Here is a 20,138-nt window from a genome sequence, read left to right as displayed (position 1 = left end):
ACACTGATGAATATCTGCTTTATATTCCACTTGCCATGAAATTCAGATTTGTTTTGCATTACATTTTTTTTCACATCCTATAAACACATATCGTCTATTCAGATGATATTATACTGAGTAGCTGGGGGCTAGTAACATCATCACCTCTATTACCTGGGTGTCAGAAGACTGTACTGTTTCTTGTATCACTACAGTTTTTGCTGATTCCAAGTATTTTTATTCTTTAATGATTTTTTTTTTTTTTACTGGTTACCCTTGGGGCATCGATTTTCCACCTCCTGGCAACAGTTGGACTTCAAAAGGAACCTGTAATTTCCTACTGGACTGCATTTGAAACCAGCCACAAAATGCGCATGTCACATTCACTCAGAAGAAGGGAGGAACCCATGATAAACAGTGTAACCCAGTGTAACTTGGTTGATCCGTGATGCTTGCAAATCAAGTCTGATCATTGCAACTGCTTAGATCACAGAGTCTCTAGTTCATAGACACAGCGGCATGAGGTAACTCATTTTATTTTGCACAGGTTGCATATTTCCACAGGAAACATTCTCGCTAAATTGTTTGGAAAAAAAGACGACAGTTTGTGCTTGGGTGTTTGGCCTCCCAGCTTTATGCCATGGTTTCTTTACCTGGCAACCTTCTGTCGTTAAATGTGTGCATGTTGATAACTTCTTCTGTTTTCACAATAACTGGGGCCTGTGGCTTGTGTTTTAACCGTCGCTGGCACTTCAGGGACATCCTCAGTTCTTCCACCATAGCGCTACAGAAGGACCTCTAGGAACAACACAGAGAATGAAATATTACAAAACAGATACACTGCAACTGCCCAGAAATAATATTAAACTCATTTTCAACAGGCTTGTCAACATAAAAGCCTTGAAGGTTTGAAATATTTCATTAAGAAGATTATAACAGTTGTTGCACTTTTAATAAACAACTCATGATATTTCAAATATTTTTATCAAAGTGGGCTAGTTTAAAGAAAATCTCCACCCGACAGTGAAATTAACTGCCAACAAGGAATGCATATAGTACGTATATGTTGAATAAGATTTTCAGATGTAAAATTTATTAACATCGTGAAATATAAATCTACCTTAAAATTTAAATACAAACACATATACACAAATCAATAACCAGAAATCCATTCTTGATTTTTTAACAAATAGAAGAAATGTACTACTTTTAAATCACAACATGAAATATGAAAATTTTCTTTAAACATGGATTCTACATTGTGCATCTCAAAACAGAACAAAAATAGTACTCACACATTTAGACATAAAAACATGGAAAATAATTTCTGGTATTCATCATATCTTGGTGTGATTATGCCTATAAAGCTATCGATGGTGATTACAAACAGATATGATTTAATCATGAAATGACAAACTGTAGCACGTTAAAAATACATGAATATTAATTTTTTTGTCAACATAGGCTTCATGACTGAAAGCTGGCAAATAAGTTATTCCATGAAGAAAAAATGACCCTATAAATATTATTTTAATTCCCATTTCATTGGCAATAGATTTTGTTAGAAATTCTGTATATCTGGGGCTCATTATAACACATTCCTCACAATTCCTATTACAGAGTCATATATGTGAAACAAAATTTTGTTAGTCTCCTTCCCCAGTTAATTGAGATACACATGTATTAGTTACATATGAATCAGATTCATGGACAAGTTCCATATTGTAGTTGGAATTCAGATGGGCTGAGACTTAGGCTCTTTCTGTGCAAGCACTAAAAGTACGAACAACAACCAAAAATGTGGACAAATATGAAAAGTTTATACAATTCCTAACAGTGATATGAAAACAGTGAAATAAACCTAATCAAGTTTGCGTATGAAGACATTTTTTCCTTTAGATGTTGCTGCTTTATCGTTTATCAGTTTAGGCTAATTCCAAAATAATACAGGATAAAATATTTCATACCATATATGTGCCTTATGTTTGTAAAAATATTTTGCATGCATAATCTTTTGTGTCATTCAAACTAATACTTTGAACTAAAGTAGGCATCTATGTGACAGAAATCTGATTCAGAGAAAAGGCAAATAAATCACTTTCTGTGGCTCATACCTGAGACTACAGCAATATATCCTGATACCCAATGTTGTGATTTTTGACCCTGCCTTAGTATCTTCTTGTCCATTACTGGCTATATCTTCATTTCTCTTCTATGGGTTCCTGAACAGTTTCCTTATTGGTATTCCCAACTCTAATGTCTAGGCTACCCTTCTCCAAAGGCTCACAAATAACAGAAAAATCTATTTTTAAACCAGTTATTAATAGCATTTCCTTGTCCAACAAACAGATAAAATCCAAATGTCCTGTTTTTTCCCCATCATGACTTCTGTGATTCAGCTTTCCTCCTTCCTCCTCACTTTCCCCTCTCCATTTCTTTTTTCTCTACATATACTCTTCTCTGCTTGGACCTTCAGGATTTTTTTCTCCTTCGCTTCTTGCTCTAGTGCCCTGCAGAATTCTTTCACCCTTCATATCAATCCAACTTTATCCCTTATCTCAGGACATGACTCATATTTTCAGTTATTCAGAAATCACTTTCCAAATGACCAGAATCGTTATTTCATTCAATGTGGTTTTGTCCCTCCAGCATTTTGCACTCATTGTCATGTTTTTCTATCTGGCCTCACTGTCTTCTGTGTATCCTTCTCACTAAATTGTAAAGAGCAGAAATCAAATTCTCATGGCAATGAATGAGCACACATGTATTCTTTAAATGTTGACTGAATTTTAACAACAGCTACACATGACCCTAATATTTGAATTCTAATTTTACAGTGCATTTAATTCATTTGCTTAAAAGTTTTTTCAGAAGCTTAGTAAAATGCATGTCTATGAGTTATCTGATTAATCAGGTAAAACTTTGGCATTTGTTTAATAACATTAAATTAGTAAAAATATTAATTTATTAGTACTTGTAATGGGTGATGATTAAATGCTACACATGGATTTCCCATTAACTACAGTTACTGCCATGCATTATTTATAATGTGTTAAATTATACAGTTCAGAAGTTCATGAATTAGATTTCTATTAAAGGATTTATATGACACTGACAGCCAGTAGATGGACACAGTGTTTCTCATTGCTTAATACCTACTATTAGATGTACTTATTAAGAACATGATGATAATGATGATGAAGATGGTGATGATGACAACACTGTAGAAATGGAAAAATCTGACTCCAAAAGGGGGAAGAATACATAGTCTTGAGGTAACTTAGTCTTGGCTCTCTGTTGAAACATTTAACAGAAGAATTGATTAGATAATAAAACAAGGTCAGAACTTGATGCCATTGACACTTTAAAATGTTATAGGATGTGAAAAACGTTGAATTGTTTGAAATAAGCCTTCATTTAAAATGAATAAATTTTGCAATGCTAAATAAAACCCTCTTCTTGGCAAACTCGATTTTTAGACATTTTGAATATATTAGTTCAAATAAACTAATTATTATTTTTTGTCCATACTAAAAGAGTGTCCTAAACAGCTGATTTCCTTTGAGAAAAAAATTTTATAAATATACATACCCATTCAACTATGAAATGACTCAATTTTATTTCTAGTAAGTGAAAGAGTAAAGTATATTTAGTACCCTATACTTAACTTCAGACTACAAATAAAGGCATATAAAACTCTTTTAAGTAATTTTATATAACATTTATATTGTTGAGTAATATAAAATGTAGGTTAAAAAAGTCTGCACCAATCAAAAACCACAATACCATCACCTTTTACAAATGAAAATTATCTTAAATAAATTATATTTACAAATTTAGAAGTTCTGAAAATTATAAGCATGTGACCCCGCCATTACTATTTTAGGCTTTATCTAGTCTACAAAACTATTAGAAAGTGAACATTTTAATCAAGCAGCCTTTAATCAACCAACCAATAGCTTGGTTTTATTTAATGTCAAATTACTACTTTTACTATTTTTTTCTTGGAATGAGTGGTATTTTACCAGTTCTCTTTATCTATTAGTGTATGTTTACCTGGAAAATAGTTTTATTTTAGGTTATTAATAAAGTCACCGTGAAACCATGGGTTCTCTTCTTGTAGAATATTTTTAATCCTTCACAAAACTATGAAAAATTTAGATCTCAGTAAGAGTTTAGAATCTACATGGAAAATTTAAAGAATTTAATGATATCATAAAACACTGTTCATTTGTGGCACTAAGACAAAAACATATTCTCTACTTTTTTTTAAAGCTTTAGAATACAAATTCCATATTGTAATCTGTGTTAAAATCTAAAGTTGAAACTTCAGAAATGATTGTGAATTATAGTTGTTTCCCTGTGCCGTATGTTGCCAAAAAATTACTAACTTTTAAATAAAGTTCTAATGTCATTCAAGAGACCATCTGTCTTTCCTACTTCATATAATAATTGGAACTTTAAAAATGCCTTTTTATTGAAATGTTAAATAAGGTTTTGAAAAACCCAAGTGCATGTAACAGGAGTTTCTTGGATTATAATAAAGAAGAAGAAAAAGGGGGTGGGGAGGAGGAGAGGAGAAAGGAGAGGCAGAATAAAGAATAAAAGAAAAAGAGAGCAATAGAGAGGGGAGGAAGGAAGTAGAGAGGGAGGGAAGAAAAATAGGGAGGGTGAGAGGAAGAGAAAGAAACTATGTTGCTTTTCAAATCACTTCTTAGGAATGGAAAACCACAAATTGTGTCATTAAATAAGGTAACTTTCTTAGGGTGAAAACAACAACAAAAATGTTTCTCCACATTAATATAACAGACTACAAAAAGAAAAAAGAAAGGCACAAGGATACTAACCATTATTAAAAACCTCTTTTAGTAAGTTTCAAAAGTTTACTAAACAGTGTCTGGATGGTAGGGTGGCACTAACCAAATAGAAGATTCCTGAAAATGAAAATTTAAATCTTTGAGCTGTTAGCATGTATAATTGCATTTAAATTAGTAAAACTCATTATAAAATTCACTATATTTAATGAGGCAACCTGTATTTACACATCTCTAATTCTATAAAGGATGAAGGTCCGGAAACTTCAAAAGTATAAATGTGGCTATATTTACATTGTTTTAAAATAAAGCTGTATTTTTATTTGGAGTATATAATAAGACAACATAAATAGTCCACAGAAAAAATGTTCCACGATTATCATTATTGGTGTATAGAATAATTTATTCTGAATAGCTTAACTTTCGAATTTACAGATATGTTTATATGATCACATGATGTGACAGCACTTGGCAAAACACATAATTTTTTTAATATTAGAAATCTAGTTGTAAATATGTTCCCCACTGGACACTGGCATAAACTCCACTTTTAAGTTAAGACCTTTATATCTATCAATGTCTTTTTTAAAAACAGCAACTGATGAAAAATAACCAATTTGAATTTTTAAACTTTGAAGCTTGTCACTTTCAACTTGAAAATATGTTGTCATTTATCACCCAGAGGAGAAATAATCATAAAATATTATACAGTACGATCAAGTCTGTATTTAGTATTTATTTTTTAAAGCGAAAACTATTTTACATGTCTTGCTGTCTATTCTTTGATAGTATAAATGATACTCTAATATTCATTCAGAATAATTTCCAACCATTTTTGCATACTTGAAATTTCCTACTTGAAATGCCATCTAAAATATTCAAGCTACTTCTATCAGATTTGTAGCTCAATATTCTAATATATACTAGCTTATATCAACTAATCTGCCTTTTTTAATGTTGTATTTAATTTTCAGAGAGTGTGAGTGGGGGAGGGGCACAGAGAGAGAGGGGGACAAAGGATCCCAAGAGGGTTGTTGTGCTGACAGCACAGAGCTCAACATGGGGCTCCAACTCGAGAACCATGAGATCATGACCTGAGCCAAAGTTGGAAGCTCAACCAGCTGAACCACCTAGGTGTTCCTAAGTTGTTTTGTGTTGTGCTTGTCCTTTAAATTGCTTGTAATCTGGGGATACCTGGGTGGCTCAATCGGGTGAGTGTCCAACGTCGGCTCAGGTCATGATCTCACGGTTCCTGAATTTGAGCCCTGAGTTTGAGCCCCACGTTGGGCTCTGCTCTGACAGCTCAGGGCCTGGAGCTGCTTCAGATTCTGTGGCTCCCTCTCTCTCTCTGCCCCTTCCCCACTTGTGCGCCTGTGCGCTCTCTCTCTCTCTCTCTCTCAGAAATAATAAATGAATTAACTATAAAATAAAATAAAATAAAATAAAATAAAATAAAATAAAATAAAATAAATTGTTTGTCATCTGGTCATGGATAACCAGTCTGTTCTCAGACACTTTTCTAATTAATTTTTATGCTGTGGGCCATTTGACCATGAAGTCCAAATCACATATAGTGAAGACAAACCCAGTCACTGATCCCTGCATACAATTATCCCATATTAGATAATAGCTAATCAACTAAATAATAACTAAAATGGAATAAAAGTATAAAGAATATAAGATGCAATATTTTATATAGGCATTGCTGTATTAAATGGAGAAAATAATTGTCATTTAATATGACACATTCCTTTTGATTTATACTCTTTTTAATTAACAGTATTTTAAAAATATCAAAGAGCTAATGCTGTACATCAGAAGTATAAATTGACCTAAGGCTATATGAACGTAACAGTGAAGCAATGAGAGATGGAAAGTGACTAGTTAATACACTCATGTCAAAAATATATATAGCAACTTTGATCTTGATATTCAGTTCTAGAGCAGCTATCATTTTGAAAAAAATATGTTATTTAGATAAGCTTTGCAGCTGTCAGACGGGACTTTTTACATGCAGTTTCTGTGGTGATCTTATTGCTTAATCACTTTAATTTTACAGCTAGAGAAACTCAAACTCAAGAAGTCGTTATCTATCTAAGGTTATGCATGTAACTGGCATGAGAACTAAAAGAAGAATGCTGTTCTCTTGATTACCATTCTACGAATGCTTTATTATTTTAGCTTGCTTCATTAACAGTGATTTGAATTTCAGTAGAGCCTTTTACCTGGATGCTGTTCTTAATAAATGTTAATTTTTGAATAATAAGTAATAAATCAGACAAAAAATTATGGGGCAAAAAGAAATACATTTTTTAATGAATAAAATGACAAAGCATCCTATGCTTTAGCCTGGATTATTTTACAATGATAAACTTACCCAAAGATTAAAATATTCTCAGAAACCTTGACTCTTACAGAAACAATTGCTGAATATTTTATATTGCATTTAGCAAATACAGTGACACAGAAAGATGAAGCATCATCATACATTTTTATACTTCCCCTACTTAAGCTAGAAAAATCAATAAATAAAGTCTGAAAAGCTCCAACACCACCTTGGTCAATATAACTATGAAATGCATTTTTAAGAAAAAGCAATGTTAATCATCACATTCTTGCTAGTTGTCATACTCATACAATTTTCAACAAACATATAACATCTAAATATCTAATGCCTAATTCCAGGAAAGCTCTCTCTTTTTAAGATCCAGAAGTTAAAATGTATCAGCTTTATGAATAATAATAAATATGTTATAGCAACTGCTGCTTATTATATGCCAGACACATGCAAAAACTTCCATGTATATTAACAATCTTAATTTTTAAAACTTTCATCTATGTTATATTCATAACTCATTTATTTCTGTATTTTAAGTGATGTATGGAAAGATTAAATAATTTTATCCAAAGTTGAATAAAGTTGAGAAATGACCTCAAATCTTTTTTTTTTTATTCCAAAACTCATGCTTAATTGTCTAGGAAAGTGAAATAACTAGACAGTGCTTATGATCAAAGCCCACAGTCTTTTATCTATTTTAAACTCCTACTCCACACATTTCATCAATTCAACTTCAGGAAGGAAAACTATTAGGAGAAATAATTAAATATGCTGTCGCCACTTGTGCAATATGTTATAGCTTAAGTCGTGTAAGACGAGGCATCTTTGACTTTGGGAACCACTTGACCCTTGGGACAAAACCTCATCTGCACAATATGGATAATGATCATTGCACACTCCTCAGGGTAACACTGTATTCAAATGAGACATTGCTCTTCAGAAACTCTAAAGTCATTTCTAAAAACAAGGTAGTGAAATTATTATCAGTCAAGCTACAATTTTAAAACATCATTTATGGGCATAAACAGGATGGCTCATCATAAACAAATGACTTAAAAATCCTTTTGCTGATTTGGAACTAGGTTGGCGAATAAAATAAAGATTGGCATCTCATTTTTAAGTATGATTTTATATTTATGTTTAAAAACATTTTTAAAAGCCATCCAGTTAATCTTTATTTAGGTCATTTATAGAAATGAAGAGATGCTCTGCTCTCAGAGAAAAGCAGTAACTTAAAGACAATACATAATGAACTATTTGTCCAAAGTTTTTTTTTTTGCAACTTTTAACTTTTGAATAGCAACATGTTTTATGGCTAAATTTATTATACTGAAAATTTACTTAGAACTTTTAACTTCTAAAATTTTAAATGTCATTAAAATTTCATACATTAAATCAATGAAAGGCACAGCTATTCTGTGTTTTGTTAATAGGCATTACTTGCAAAAGGTAAATATTGAAATCTGTACTGTTGATTTATAAGAGTATTTGCACTCCTATATCTTATTCAATAAATGACTTCTTGTAAAAAAGCATTGCTCCTGATGGAACAAAATTCTTCGGCATTCTGAAAGCAACAACCTGTTTTCATTCTTATGGTTCCATGAAATACAGATTCAGTCAGCTTTGAAAGTGTTTCCTAATACATACTCTTTTATCTAGGATCCCTAGTCTTGCAGCTTTAAACTAAACCACCCTGATTTTCTCTTTATCATTCCCCCAAATTGCATTGTTTTCATTCCTTTGGCTTTCTGTGAGTTACAACTTCCTTTTACATTTGTTATTCAACTCTAGACCAAAGAGCATTGTATGTGCTCTCAAAAACATTTTTAACTTTCAGTGTCTGGAAAAAAACATCATTATTTAGAGGTTATCTGGAGTATGATATACCAGCATTCTATAATACAAAGAACTGCATTGACTAAAATGTACTATATCATGGAAAACAACAATACAAAATAGTTCTTACAATGTACTTCAATCTTAAAGGAAAACTCAAATCAATACAAATTCAATATCTGAGCAATAATTTATATTTTTTATTTCTCAGACATTTTTAAGACATTTTGTTTATACTTAATAAAGAGTATTTTTGTTGCTAAGATTTTTCATGTCAGGAAACTCAAAGATTCATGTTCAAACTATTCAACAAAAACAATCTTTACAGGCAAATACATTTCAATTGCACAAGAAAGAAAATATTTCTGTATATAAATCAGGCAAAATATTAAACTATGTAAGTTATATTACTATTCTTGTGGAAATCAAAAGAAGTCAGAATTATGTACATCTTTTAAAAGAGGACATCTTAAAATATTTAAGAAATGAGTACTTTTAAACATAAATGAATTATGTCATAAAATAGTTTAATGAAAATTAAAATTATTACAATCACTTCTAATTCATGCTTACAAAACCAATATACTCTAATACATACTACCGGGCAAAACAAAATTCTGTATATTAAGTAGCTTTTTTCAGTTATACAGTAAGACTTAGAGAGAAACAGGACTTTCAAACATATCCATGTAATCTGAAATGCACGGATAATTGCCTCAGATACACAACAGTTTCTTGGATTCTTACTGAATGAAACTTAAGTAGTAATATTTTTTTAAATCAGGGAAAAGGTAAGGCAAGAAGAAATAAATTAGAAAATTCACATGTTGATTAGTTACTTTTTCAGACGTAATAGAAAAAGAAGAACATTTTCGAGGATCTTTCCAAATGGTCAAGTTATACTTTGGAAAAATCAGAAAAATAAATATTTATTTATTTTAAAAGTTTGAATAAATGAAAAGCAATGTATCTTTGATGCATTAATATCTGCATCAAAATTAAAACCATGAATTATTATGAAAATTGTAATACACCATCTTGTGGTTATCTGAAAGGAATGCAATTTACAGTTTTTGAATTTTTAAAGTCTATATATTTCAGCATTTTCTTCTGTTTTCCAATTTAACCTGCCATCATTTAAAAATGGTACTTTCTTATACTACTCTTAATTATCAAACAACTTGAAAATATAAAGTTATAGTCATCAAGACCTATTTGTTCCACTTATATTTTATAAAACATGTGCTATAAAAGATATCTTATTTTCCACTTTATATAGTAATAATAATACCTATTAATTTTATTATCCTCATTAGAGGTAAGACTTGACATGGGAAGCTATTAGATATTCATAAATTTTTCCATAAAGTTCATTTTCAACTAGAATTGTGTCTATATTGTATCTGGCAGCCTATTTAGATAAAGAGAAGAAATTTCATTTTTTTTAAAATACTGGAATACTATAGCCTAAAGAAAGAAGGAAGAAAATGGAGAAAGAGAAGGGAAAAGAATTATGGAATTATGAATAATATATCCTTGCTTACCTTCAATGTGAAAAATATAATTCATCGCATGTTTGGCTCTCAATAACTAATTATTGAGTAAATGAATGATTTCACAAATATTTACCTTATTTTTAAAATGTAATTAAAGGCACAATTATAAGTGTAAATAAACTGTGAACTTCTATATGTCCTCATGCATATTTCATGATAAAATCTAGGAATATTTTATGGCTAGTGTTAATAAATTAAGTAAGGTGCGAAACAAACTGTATAACTAAATAAAATCTTTTTCTCAAGAAAGTTAAAGAAGAATTGAGCCCAAGAACCTAATTTATCACACTAAATAAAATGGGTCACTTTTAATAAACCTACAAGTATTCGTTTTATAAATATAGTTCTTTTGAACTATGTAGAAACATAGTTCTTTTTTATTCTTTTTAAAATTTTTTTTAACGTTTTATTTATTTTTGAGACAGGGAGAGACAGAGCATGAACAGGGGAGGGTCAGAGAGAGGGAGACACAGAATCTGAAACAGGCTCCAGGTTCTGAGCTGTCAGCACAGAGCCCGACACAGGGCTCGAACTCACGGACCGAGAGATCATGACCTGAGCCGAAGTTGGTCGCCCAACCAACTGAGCCACCCAGGCGCCCCAGTTCTTTTTTATTCTTTATGATACACTTTTTAAAACAGTTCACTAGAATGAACTTCATTATTAATTTAAATACAAAGAAATAGGTAAATAAATAGATGATAGATCAATCTACCTTATGCCAACAGGCACTATTTGGGACCTCAAAGATGCAAACCAGACACTAGGTCTTTGACGAAAGGAACTAAAAGTCTAATAGGGAGGCAACCACACAGAAAAAGCTACAAATGCTTAAAATAGTGTGCTAAGGGAGAATGGAGATATGCAGAAGCTTCACAGAAAAAAAAAGATATCTAGACTTAATGATGGATGCGGTTTAAATGGGCAAAACACCTTCCCAGCTTTCTCAAAGGAGGGAGGAACTGTTTTTGGAATTATGACAGTACCTGAAATCACCTAAGTATAAAAAAGTAAAATGTACATGTCATATTTTTTTCATTGAAATAGGAAATGAAAACCTAACACCATCTTGTGGAAATAACTGTGTTATGTACCCAAATCCATTATATCCTATTGATTAAGGAAAGCTTTCTGGGCAAGTTGATACTTAGTCTTGAATGCCTAACCTAAAATGACTGGTGAGAGGTTGCCAGGTAGAAAAATGGTCAAGATTTGTTCAAATGAAATGGAAGAGGATTTGAAAAAGCTGAATTACCTTGGAAAATTGAAAGTAATTTAGTCTGGCCAGAGTAAAGGTACAAATTGGAGAGAAGCGAAAAATAAAACTACAATGGTAGGGACAGATCCCGAAGTGCCTCATGTGCTAAGCTAGTGAGTTTGGATTTCATTTTGGAAGCTATGTGGAGACAGGGTGTGAAAAGCATTGGGGAATATGACTAATAATGCTCATGTAATACCAACATAGATGTTTCTTTCCAACGTAATGTTTCATCTATTTCAGTCAAAAAGGGTACATTAGATTCCTTTTCCTTAACTTTTTAGGTCCTACAGGTCCATAGAAATTCAGGAGAGCTGGTTGATATGTGGAAAATCCAACTAAACTAGTTTTTTATAATGATATTGAAGAAGGTTTTTTACAGAATTAAATCCCTAGATTCTTTGCTTTTTGTTTTTGTTTTTTGTTCTGTTTTTTAACAGAATGTTTATACATTAATTGTGCGTTAAAGACATGGCCTAGGCAAATCATATGACTAGGACAAAGAGACAAGAGCAATAGAACACCACATGTTTAAAGAGATTAATTCATTTGTTTCATTTTAATACTGAGATATATCTTTAATACATATAGAAGATTTGAGAGATTGAGGTTCCAATTAGAAAACCCAAATTCCTTCTGTATTTTTGGACTCATTTTAAGCATTATCTAACCGAATAACACATTTATTGGCAAATTATAATAAAAATGGAAATTGATGAGTTAATGTATTTTGTCTTTGATCAGTTCTTTGGATTTGACTTTAAAACTCATTTTGACACTACAAAAAGGATCATAACATAAAAAGTGTACTTAGACTTAGTTGTCAGTCACAACAAATATTTGACTTAGCTAAGTCAGCACATATAGCCATCCTGGATATTGTGGGGGGGATTTTTCAAAATTTGAATTGGTTACTTTCCTCACGGATAAAATGAGACTATCAAAATAGTCATTTATAAAAACATTATTTTGAAGTGTTAAACACTGTAGTTAAGTAAAAATATAGAAATGTTGTATCCAAAATTTTGATTTCAGAAGGATAAGTAATTGCAACATAAATTACCAAAGACACAGGAAAACGTTTTTGCTTTTCAAAAATAGTTTTAAAGGTGTAAGTGCTCAAAGAATATTTGCAGAATACATTTACCTTAATGTATGATATTATTTTTAATTTCATATTTTTACTCTTCATATTTACCAATAAAAATTAATAAACCTTTTGAATATGAATGAGAATATAATATCACCGTGACACAAGGTCTAAAAACTTAAGCCCTAAAAAATGTTTTTTTTATTAAAAACAAAAGAGGGGCCCCTGGGTGGCTCAGTCAGTTAAGCATCTGACTTCTGCTCCTGATCTCATGATCTCACAGTCACGAGTTCCAGCCCCATGTTGGGTTCTGTGCTGACTGCTCAGAGCCTCAAGCCTGCTTCGGATTCTGTGTCTCCCTCTCTCTCTGCCCCTTCCTTGCTCACATTCTCTCTCTCTCAAAAATAAATAAACATTAAAAAAATTAAAAACAGAGATGTTTACATACAAAAAGTAAATGAAATGCCAGAAGACTTAAAAATGGTAAAGCAGTATTTCATGTTTAGAGCTATAAATTTACATACAAAACGTGTCATGTACCATCTGAAAGAGATCTTTCTATAAATATTCTTCATATTTATAGAACTGAGGAAATTATAGCACTATAAATATATAATTTGAATGAGATTCACAAGTTTTTCAAGAATGGAACAGAAAGACATTTGTACAAAATATTAAATGTATTAAAATCCCAAGAAAATATGCAATAATCTCAGGTGTGTATATACATTCTTCTAAAGACTCTGGTGCAAAGGAATAAAGGATTAAACGTAACATTAAATGGCAATAAAGGAACCACACTATTTTCACATATTCACTAATTTAGAAAATTAGCTGTTATTTCCACAATGCAAGTTAAGATTTCTTTTTTCCATTAGAAATTTATTGCACTAAAAATCTTCAAACAAAAATTTCATTTACCCTCTAAATTGAAACTGTTCTTCAGGATTGTATTTTAAAGCACTTTTTATCTGCAGAGAAGTACTTCTCTTCATATTACAATTTCTTATTTTTGCTTCCTTCATTAATTAACTATATTCCTCCATTAAACTAACCACAAAGAACTTCAAGCAGCCAAAGTCTCTTCCTTTTCAGGCTTCAGTAAAAGGAGAAATAGCCACTTGTTCTGAAGCTGGCTTCGATTTAAACATATCATGTTTAAATTAAAAAGCACAAAGCTGATCACGATTCTTTCTGTGAACCTTTGTTAGATAATGAATGGCAGAAGACAATTAGCGGTCACCGTTCTAAGAATTACCCTTGGTTGGAAAGATCAAAAATAGTTTGTTTTATTATCACAACAATTGCTTTAAATTGTAAAAAAGTGACATTTACCTTTTCCAATTGAGCGTTTTTTTTGGACTTGTATAAAAACTCTCCCACTGCCACAAAAACGGAGAGCACCAGGCCGGCTGCCAGAACAATGAAGATGCCACCAATATTTTGAACCCCCAGGGCACTGGCCTCTTTGCTCTCTTCCTCTGGACAACCATTGCCCCTCCACCACTTTTCCTTCATCATGTGCAGCTTGCCTTCCTCTTGCAGCTGAAGAATTGCTATGGTGATTTTGTCTCTGTATGGAGAACCTAAGAAGAGAGAAGATAGGTTAGCTATTGCAAGGAAACTGGGGTTTTATAATTAAAGGTTAACATGATCAGAGGAGGGCAGAACTTTTCCAGACACTCCAAAGCAATCCAGTATTTATGTTCAACAGAAAAAAACAACCGGAAAATGACAAAGAACAGACAGTTAAGTAACAAGATAAAGTAGTCCCTTTCTGATTTTGAACGATAGAATAAAATTTGTTTTTAAGGAAAAAAATGTCTCTTTTTAAAAGGCAGACAACTCAGCACTGGAAAATAAGTAAAGCAGAGGTAGAAACCTAAAAAAGACATTATAGAGTGCCAGGATAGTTCGCTAATATTTAGGAATCATTCCACATTGAAACAGAACATTCATAAACCAGTAATCTCTATTTTTAGGAAAGTTGTGGGGAAAATCGTGTTTCGCATGAATAAGTGCAATAATTTAAGGCAATTATGATTAACAAGCTGTATTCAGGGATAGCTAATACTTTGCAAATCATAGGTAATCATTTCTATTTTTTTTATTTTATATGAATAAAAGAAAAAAGCTTGTACAGGACATGGATCATTCAAAAATCATAATGACAATGCATAAGATTTTTGGACAGTTTATGTATTATTTTGTGCTTTGGAGGGAAATGTTCTTTTCAGTGGTGGCAACAGTATAAATGAAATTTAGTATATATGGTAATGGGGGTAGATATTAATCTGCATTAGCCATCATATGATAAGTAATAGCTTTTCTAATTGGTTGCCCAGAAGCATAGAATAATATTGAACTACAAGTATCTTTCAACACCCATCTCAAGGGATTGGTGTTCCTTCTTTTTCCCACCCAGAAATAGCCTGTATCTAAAGTTTCATCTTCTTTCCTCAAACACTATACTGCACATTCCATTTTTCTGCATATACTCATTGATAAGTTTTTCTGCTTACATAAGAATACTAATTTTATTTGTATTCAATATTGCCTCTGATACCTTTTTTTTTTTTTTACTTAAATATACCTACAGGGACCTATACTGAAACTTTATTTTTGCTAAGAGTGATTAAAAACCTCATCAGGAAACTTTTCTGACTCAAAAGGGATACCACTATATATCTTGTTTTTACTTGCTTAATATAACACGACCAGTTCGGCCTCACTCTCTTCGCAAGAATAGTCAGGCTAAAAGCAGAAAAACTAGGGAAATCATAGGCAGTAAATAGCCTGTTGAAAAAGTTGGAGGAGTGATGATCTACCAAATCCAGCTGGTGAGTTGTTTCTTTAACGTAATCCTTAATGTTAGTCAGAAGAAATGAGTAACTATAATGCTTCTATACAACATTTCTCCAGCTTTCCTAAAAAAGGGACATTATCCATTCCTATATTTAGAACTCAAATATTTTATTTTCACTGTACATTTAATTCTTCATGATAAGAAAGGAATGTCTGCCTCTTGGCTTCTTTGCTGTGCTCTCTTCCAAATGCCACTCTGATGAAAATATTTAGTTTAAAATCAGTCCCTCAGCCACTTCAGGTCTCATTGGATGCCCCTTTCTACTTTGATCACTAACTAGACACTCAGCCTAGGTCACTTTTATTCTTCTTCTTATTATTATTATTATCATTTACCTTTCAGGATGAGACTTATTTTCCTATGTAGATTATAAACTATTTGGAATAGATTATATTTATCTATCTATGTATATCTATCTATCATCTATTTCTATCATGTATCATCTCACATAATAGGCTCTCAATAAATATTTCATATTATGGGGAGCATAATATCTGACTGAGGCATTCCTAACATAATGTAAGAGTAAAAACCTAGTGTTTTCAGTCTCTCTGACATGTATTTAAAAACCATAAATTAAGGCCATCTGTTTGGCTATCAAGTTTTCATTAGTTCACTGCATCTAACGTAGCACCAGCTTCAAGGTCACTTTTACGTTGAATTGCCATTCTGATTAACCATGTGTATTCTCAGCAAAATAAATGTTCGATTGAGGGGGAAAAAAATCTCCTTTAAGCAGAACTGCAGTTCATTAAATGTCTTTTAATTAGAAATATAGCATCTGAAGCAAATTTGTGCTGATAGAACTTGTGAAAATGGCCACATATGACTAATATAAAATGTGATTTGGGGGCCCCTGGGTAGCTCAGTCGACTGAGCGTCAAACTTCGGCTCAGGTCATGATCTCATGGTTCGTGGATTAGAGCCATGCATTGGGCTCTGTGCTGACAGCTCAGAGCCTGGAGCCTGCTTCAGATTCTGTGTCTCCCTCTCTCTCTCTGCCCCTCCCCCTCCTTTCTCCCTCAAAAATAAATTTTAAAAAAATTTTAAAAAATTTAAATGTGGTTTCTTTTCTGGAAGCACAATTGTAAGCAAAATTTGGGGTGATAGTGACTTGAAAAGTAGACTTTCAAATATGAAAAAGTCTTGATCTAGCCAAGTAATATTTTTGAGTCAGCTTATTTCTCATCCTGAACAATACTGAAAGAATACCATTTTATTGCCAACTCGCCATACCCATTAAACTGCATTATAATGTTTATTCTAATATCTTCAAACACAATATTCTCCCCCTACTTTCTCAAAATAAGGCACAGACAAAAGCAACCCACTTTTCAAGAAATGATAGACACGCTTTAATTTCTTGCTTGGCTGTGCTTCCTATTTCTAGCACTTACTGTAAACTTGAAAATTTCTCATTGCTAGCAAATCTCCCCATACTTGTTTCCAACATAAATATAGTAATGTGTAAATAGAATTTGGGTTAAATCAAAGCTACAAAGTTAATATACCTCATTTAGAGGTCTTTAACAAGATAATATAGGGAACATAAGTGATGAAAGTAAATCCTTGCCATGTTTTACTTATCATTCTGTCACTGATTTAGTTTAAGTAATTATTTTTTAAAGAAAAAATTCAATAATAAATCATTACTTCTTTTGGTATATCATTTGATGCTCCTTGGGAAGAATTTCTATATAGATATTAGTTGAAGTCAAGCATGGACTGAAATTTCATCTAGTTGAAAAATCTCAAGGATACATTGAGATCAAAGAACAAAAGTATCTTTCATCCTCCTTGTGACATGAACAGCCAAGTGCTTAGCTCTAATGAAGTGAACAGCTATTAGTTAGATAGATAGAGCTTCAGTTTTGCCCAAACTCCAACCCAGACTCAATCCAAATGCTGGCAAGGCAGGAACCATGAGAACACTGAGTGGCAACGAGAGAAGCCATTTGTACATGGCAAGGCTGCCTCCAAGGAAGATGTGTATTTTTACAAGAGGATTTTAAGATTGATTAGAAAACTACTGAGGAAATTGTAAATATATCTATTATAATGCAAAGTATTGTACTAAAAGTCAATCCTCAAATGCTTAAAAGGACAGATAGCCATAAATGAGTGAAAAAACACTTTAGACAAAAATATCTGAAAAATTGCAACATCCCAGTGGTTAACTTTCACCTCCAGTTTTAGTAAAACTCTACGAGAATTTCAACATAGGGTTGCCAGATATTTTATTGTGTGTGTGTGTGTGTGTGTGTGTGAGAACACATGAAACATTCTATCTAAAATTCTCTATATTAAAATGTTGGCAAATAAATCATTTTTTTTAAATTTTTTTTCAACGTTTTTTATTTATTTTTGGGACAGAGAGAGACAGAGCATGAACGGGGGAGGGGCAGAGAGAGAGGGAGACACAGAATCGGAAACAGGCTCCAGGCTCCGAGCCACCAGCCCAGAGCCCGACGCGGGGCTCGAACTCACGGACCGCGAGATCGTGACCTGGCTGAAGTCGGACGCTTAACCGACTGCGCCACCCAGGCGCCCCTAAATCATTTTTTTTTAAATCACGCAGTATATGCCAAATTTCTCTTAGTCCTGAATTTGGCCTTTCCATTTTCACTTTGTAATGTCTGATTTTTGGTTCTTTTATATTCTTGCTCACAATGAAATTTTCTTCAGTTATTTAAACATATAGTCCATACTGACAGAAACTGTTATGTTTTTTTTTAATTTTTTTCTTAACATTTATTCATTTTTGAGAGACAGAGAGAGACACACAGCATGAGTGGGGAAGGGGCAGAGAGAGGGAGACACAGAATCTGAAGCAGGCTCCAGGCTCTGAGCTGTCAGCACAGAGCTCGACTCAGGACTCGAACTCACGAACTGTGAGATCATGACCTGAGCCGAAGTCGGACACTCATCAACTCAGCCACCCAGGTGCCCCATGTTATGTTTTTAAAATGTGTGTGTGACCCGAAAAACAAATAACCCAGTGAAGAAATGGGCAGAAAACATGAATAGACACTTCTCTAAAGAAGACATCCGGATGGCCAACAGGCACATGAAATGATGCTCAACGTCGCTCCTTATCAGGGAAATACAAATCAAAACCACACTCACATATCACCTCACGCCAGTCAGAGTGGCCAAAATGAACAAATCAGGAGACTATAGATGCTGGTGAGGATGTGGAGAAACGGGAACCCTCTTGCACTGTTGGTGGGAATGCAAATTTGTGTAGCCACTCTGGAAAACAGTGTGGAGGTTCCTCAAAAAATTAAAAATAGACCTACCCTATGACCCAGCAATAGCACTGCTAGGAATTTACCCAAGGGATACAGGAGTACTGATGCATAGGGGCACTTGTACCCCAATGTTTACAGCAGCACTCTCAACAATAGCCAAATTATGGAAAGAACCTAAATGTCCATCAACTGATGAATGGATAAATAAATTGTGGTTTATATATACAATGGAGTACTACATGGCAATGAGAAAGAATGAAATATGGCCCTTTGTAGCAACGTGGATGGAGCTGGAGAATGTGATGCTAAGTGAAATAAGCCATACAGAGAAAGACAGATACCATATGTTTTCACTCTTATGTTGATCCTGAGAAACTTAACAGAAACCCATGGGGGAGGGGAAGGGAAAAAAAAAAAAGAGGTTAGAGTGGGAGAGAGCCAAAGCATAAGAGACTGTTAAAAACTGAAAACAAACTGAGGGTTGATGGGGGGTGGGAGGGAGGGGAGGGTGGGTGATGGGTATTGAGGAGGGCACCTTTTGGGATGAGCACTGGGTGTTGTATGGAAACCACTTTGACAATAAATTTCATATATTGAAAAAAAAATAAAGTGTGTGTGTGTGTGTTTACAATTTTCCAAAGGATCCCATTTACCAGATAGAAAAGGTTGTAGCTTATAAAATGAAGGAAGGAAGGAAGGAAGGAAGGAAGGAAGGAAGGAAGGAAGGAAGGAAGAAGGGAGGGAGGAAAGAAAAGAAAGAAGGAAAGAAAGAATGAAGAAAAGAAGCAAAGAAAACATTATTATTACATAGTGATATCCCTTCATGTCAGATGCCTAAGACTTGGGGCTCAAAATGAGCACTGAGGAGGCACAGAGACAGCCTCAAGTGATACATAGTAATAGTACATGCATGGGCATAAATAAAAACTAGAAATTCACCTATTCAGAATTTCCTCAATAAAAGAATTACTGTCTCCAAATGTCCCTAAATGTCAAATTTTGACAATAGAATTTTACATAAAATTATAATTTCAGTAACATCCCTCCCAACAGATAGATTAAAAGTTCCTTAGGAAAATAAACTGATTGTTATAAACAATTAATATGAGTCTCACCAAGTATTTCAGAGCTAACTTCCTGGGCTTAG

The 20,138-nt window shown here is 33.0% G+C and overlaps 1 protein-coding gene across 4 annotated transcripts in view; it reads right to left on the bottom strand.

Annotated features, from left to right (window-relative positions):
• Window positions 1-213: 213 nt before the first annotated feature.
• GRIK2 (glutamate ionotropic receptor kainate type subunit 2) overlaps window positions 214-20,138 on the bottom strand; it is a 648,000-nt gene continuing 628,075 nt past the window's right edge. Inside the window, exons 15-17 of one of the 4 annotated variants that reach the window (XM_081795767.1) lie at window positions 14,210-14,460; window positions 3,139-3,273; window positions 666-777 (exon numbers count right to left, since the gene is read on the bottom strand). In XM_081795767.1, coding sequence (XP_081651893.1) covers window positions 3,154-3,273; window positions 14,210-14,460 — 371 coding nt within the window. In that variant the 3' untranslated portion in view covers window positions 666-777; window positions 3,139-3,153. Of the gene's footprint in view, window positions 778-3,138; window positions 3,274-4,826; window positions 4,914-14,209; window positions 14,461-20,138 lie in introns of those variants that run through there. The other 3 variants (XM_081795769.1, XM_081795768.1, XM_060616265.3) reach the window with 3 other exon arrangements.

The sequence above is a fragment of the Panthera onca genome, chromosome B2 (assembly GCF_046562875.1).
Source record: "Panthera onca isolate mPanOnc1 chromosome B2, mPanOnc1 haplotype 2, whole genome shotgun sequence".
NCBI classification, from domain to species: domain Eukaryota; kingdom Metazoa; phylum Chordata; class Mammalia; order Carnivora; family Felidae; genus Panthera; species Panthera onca.
Note: the sequence above shows the minus strand (reverse complement) of the source record. Positions and strands in the feature narration are given on the sequence as shown.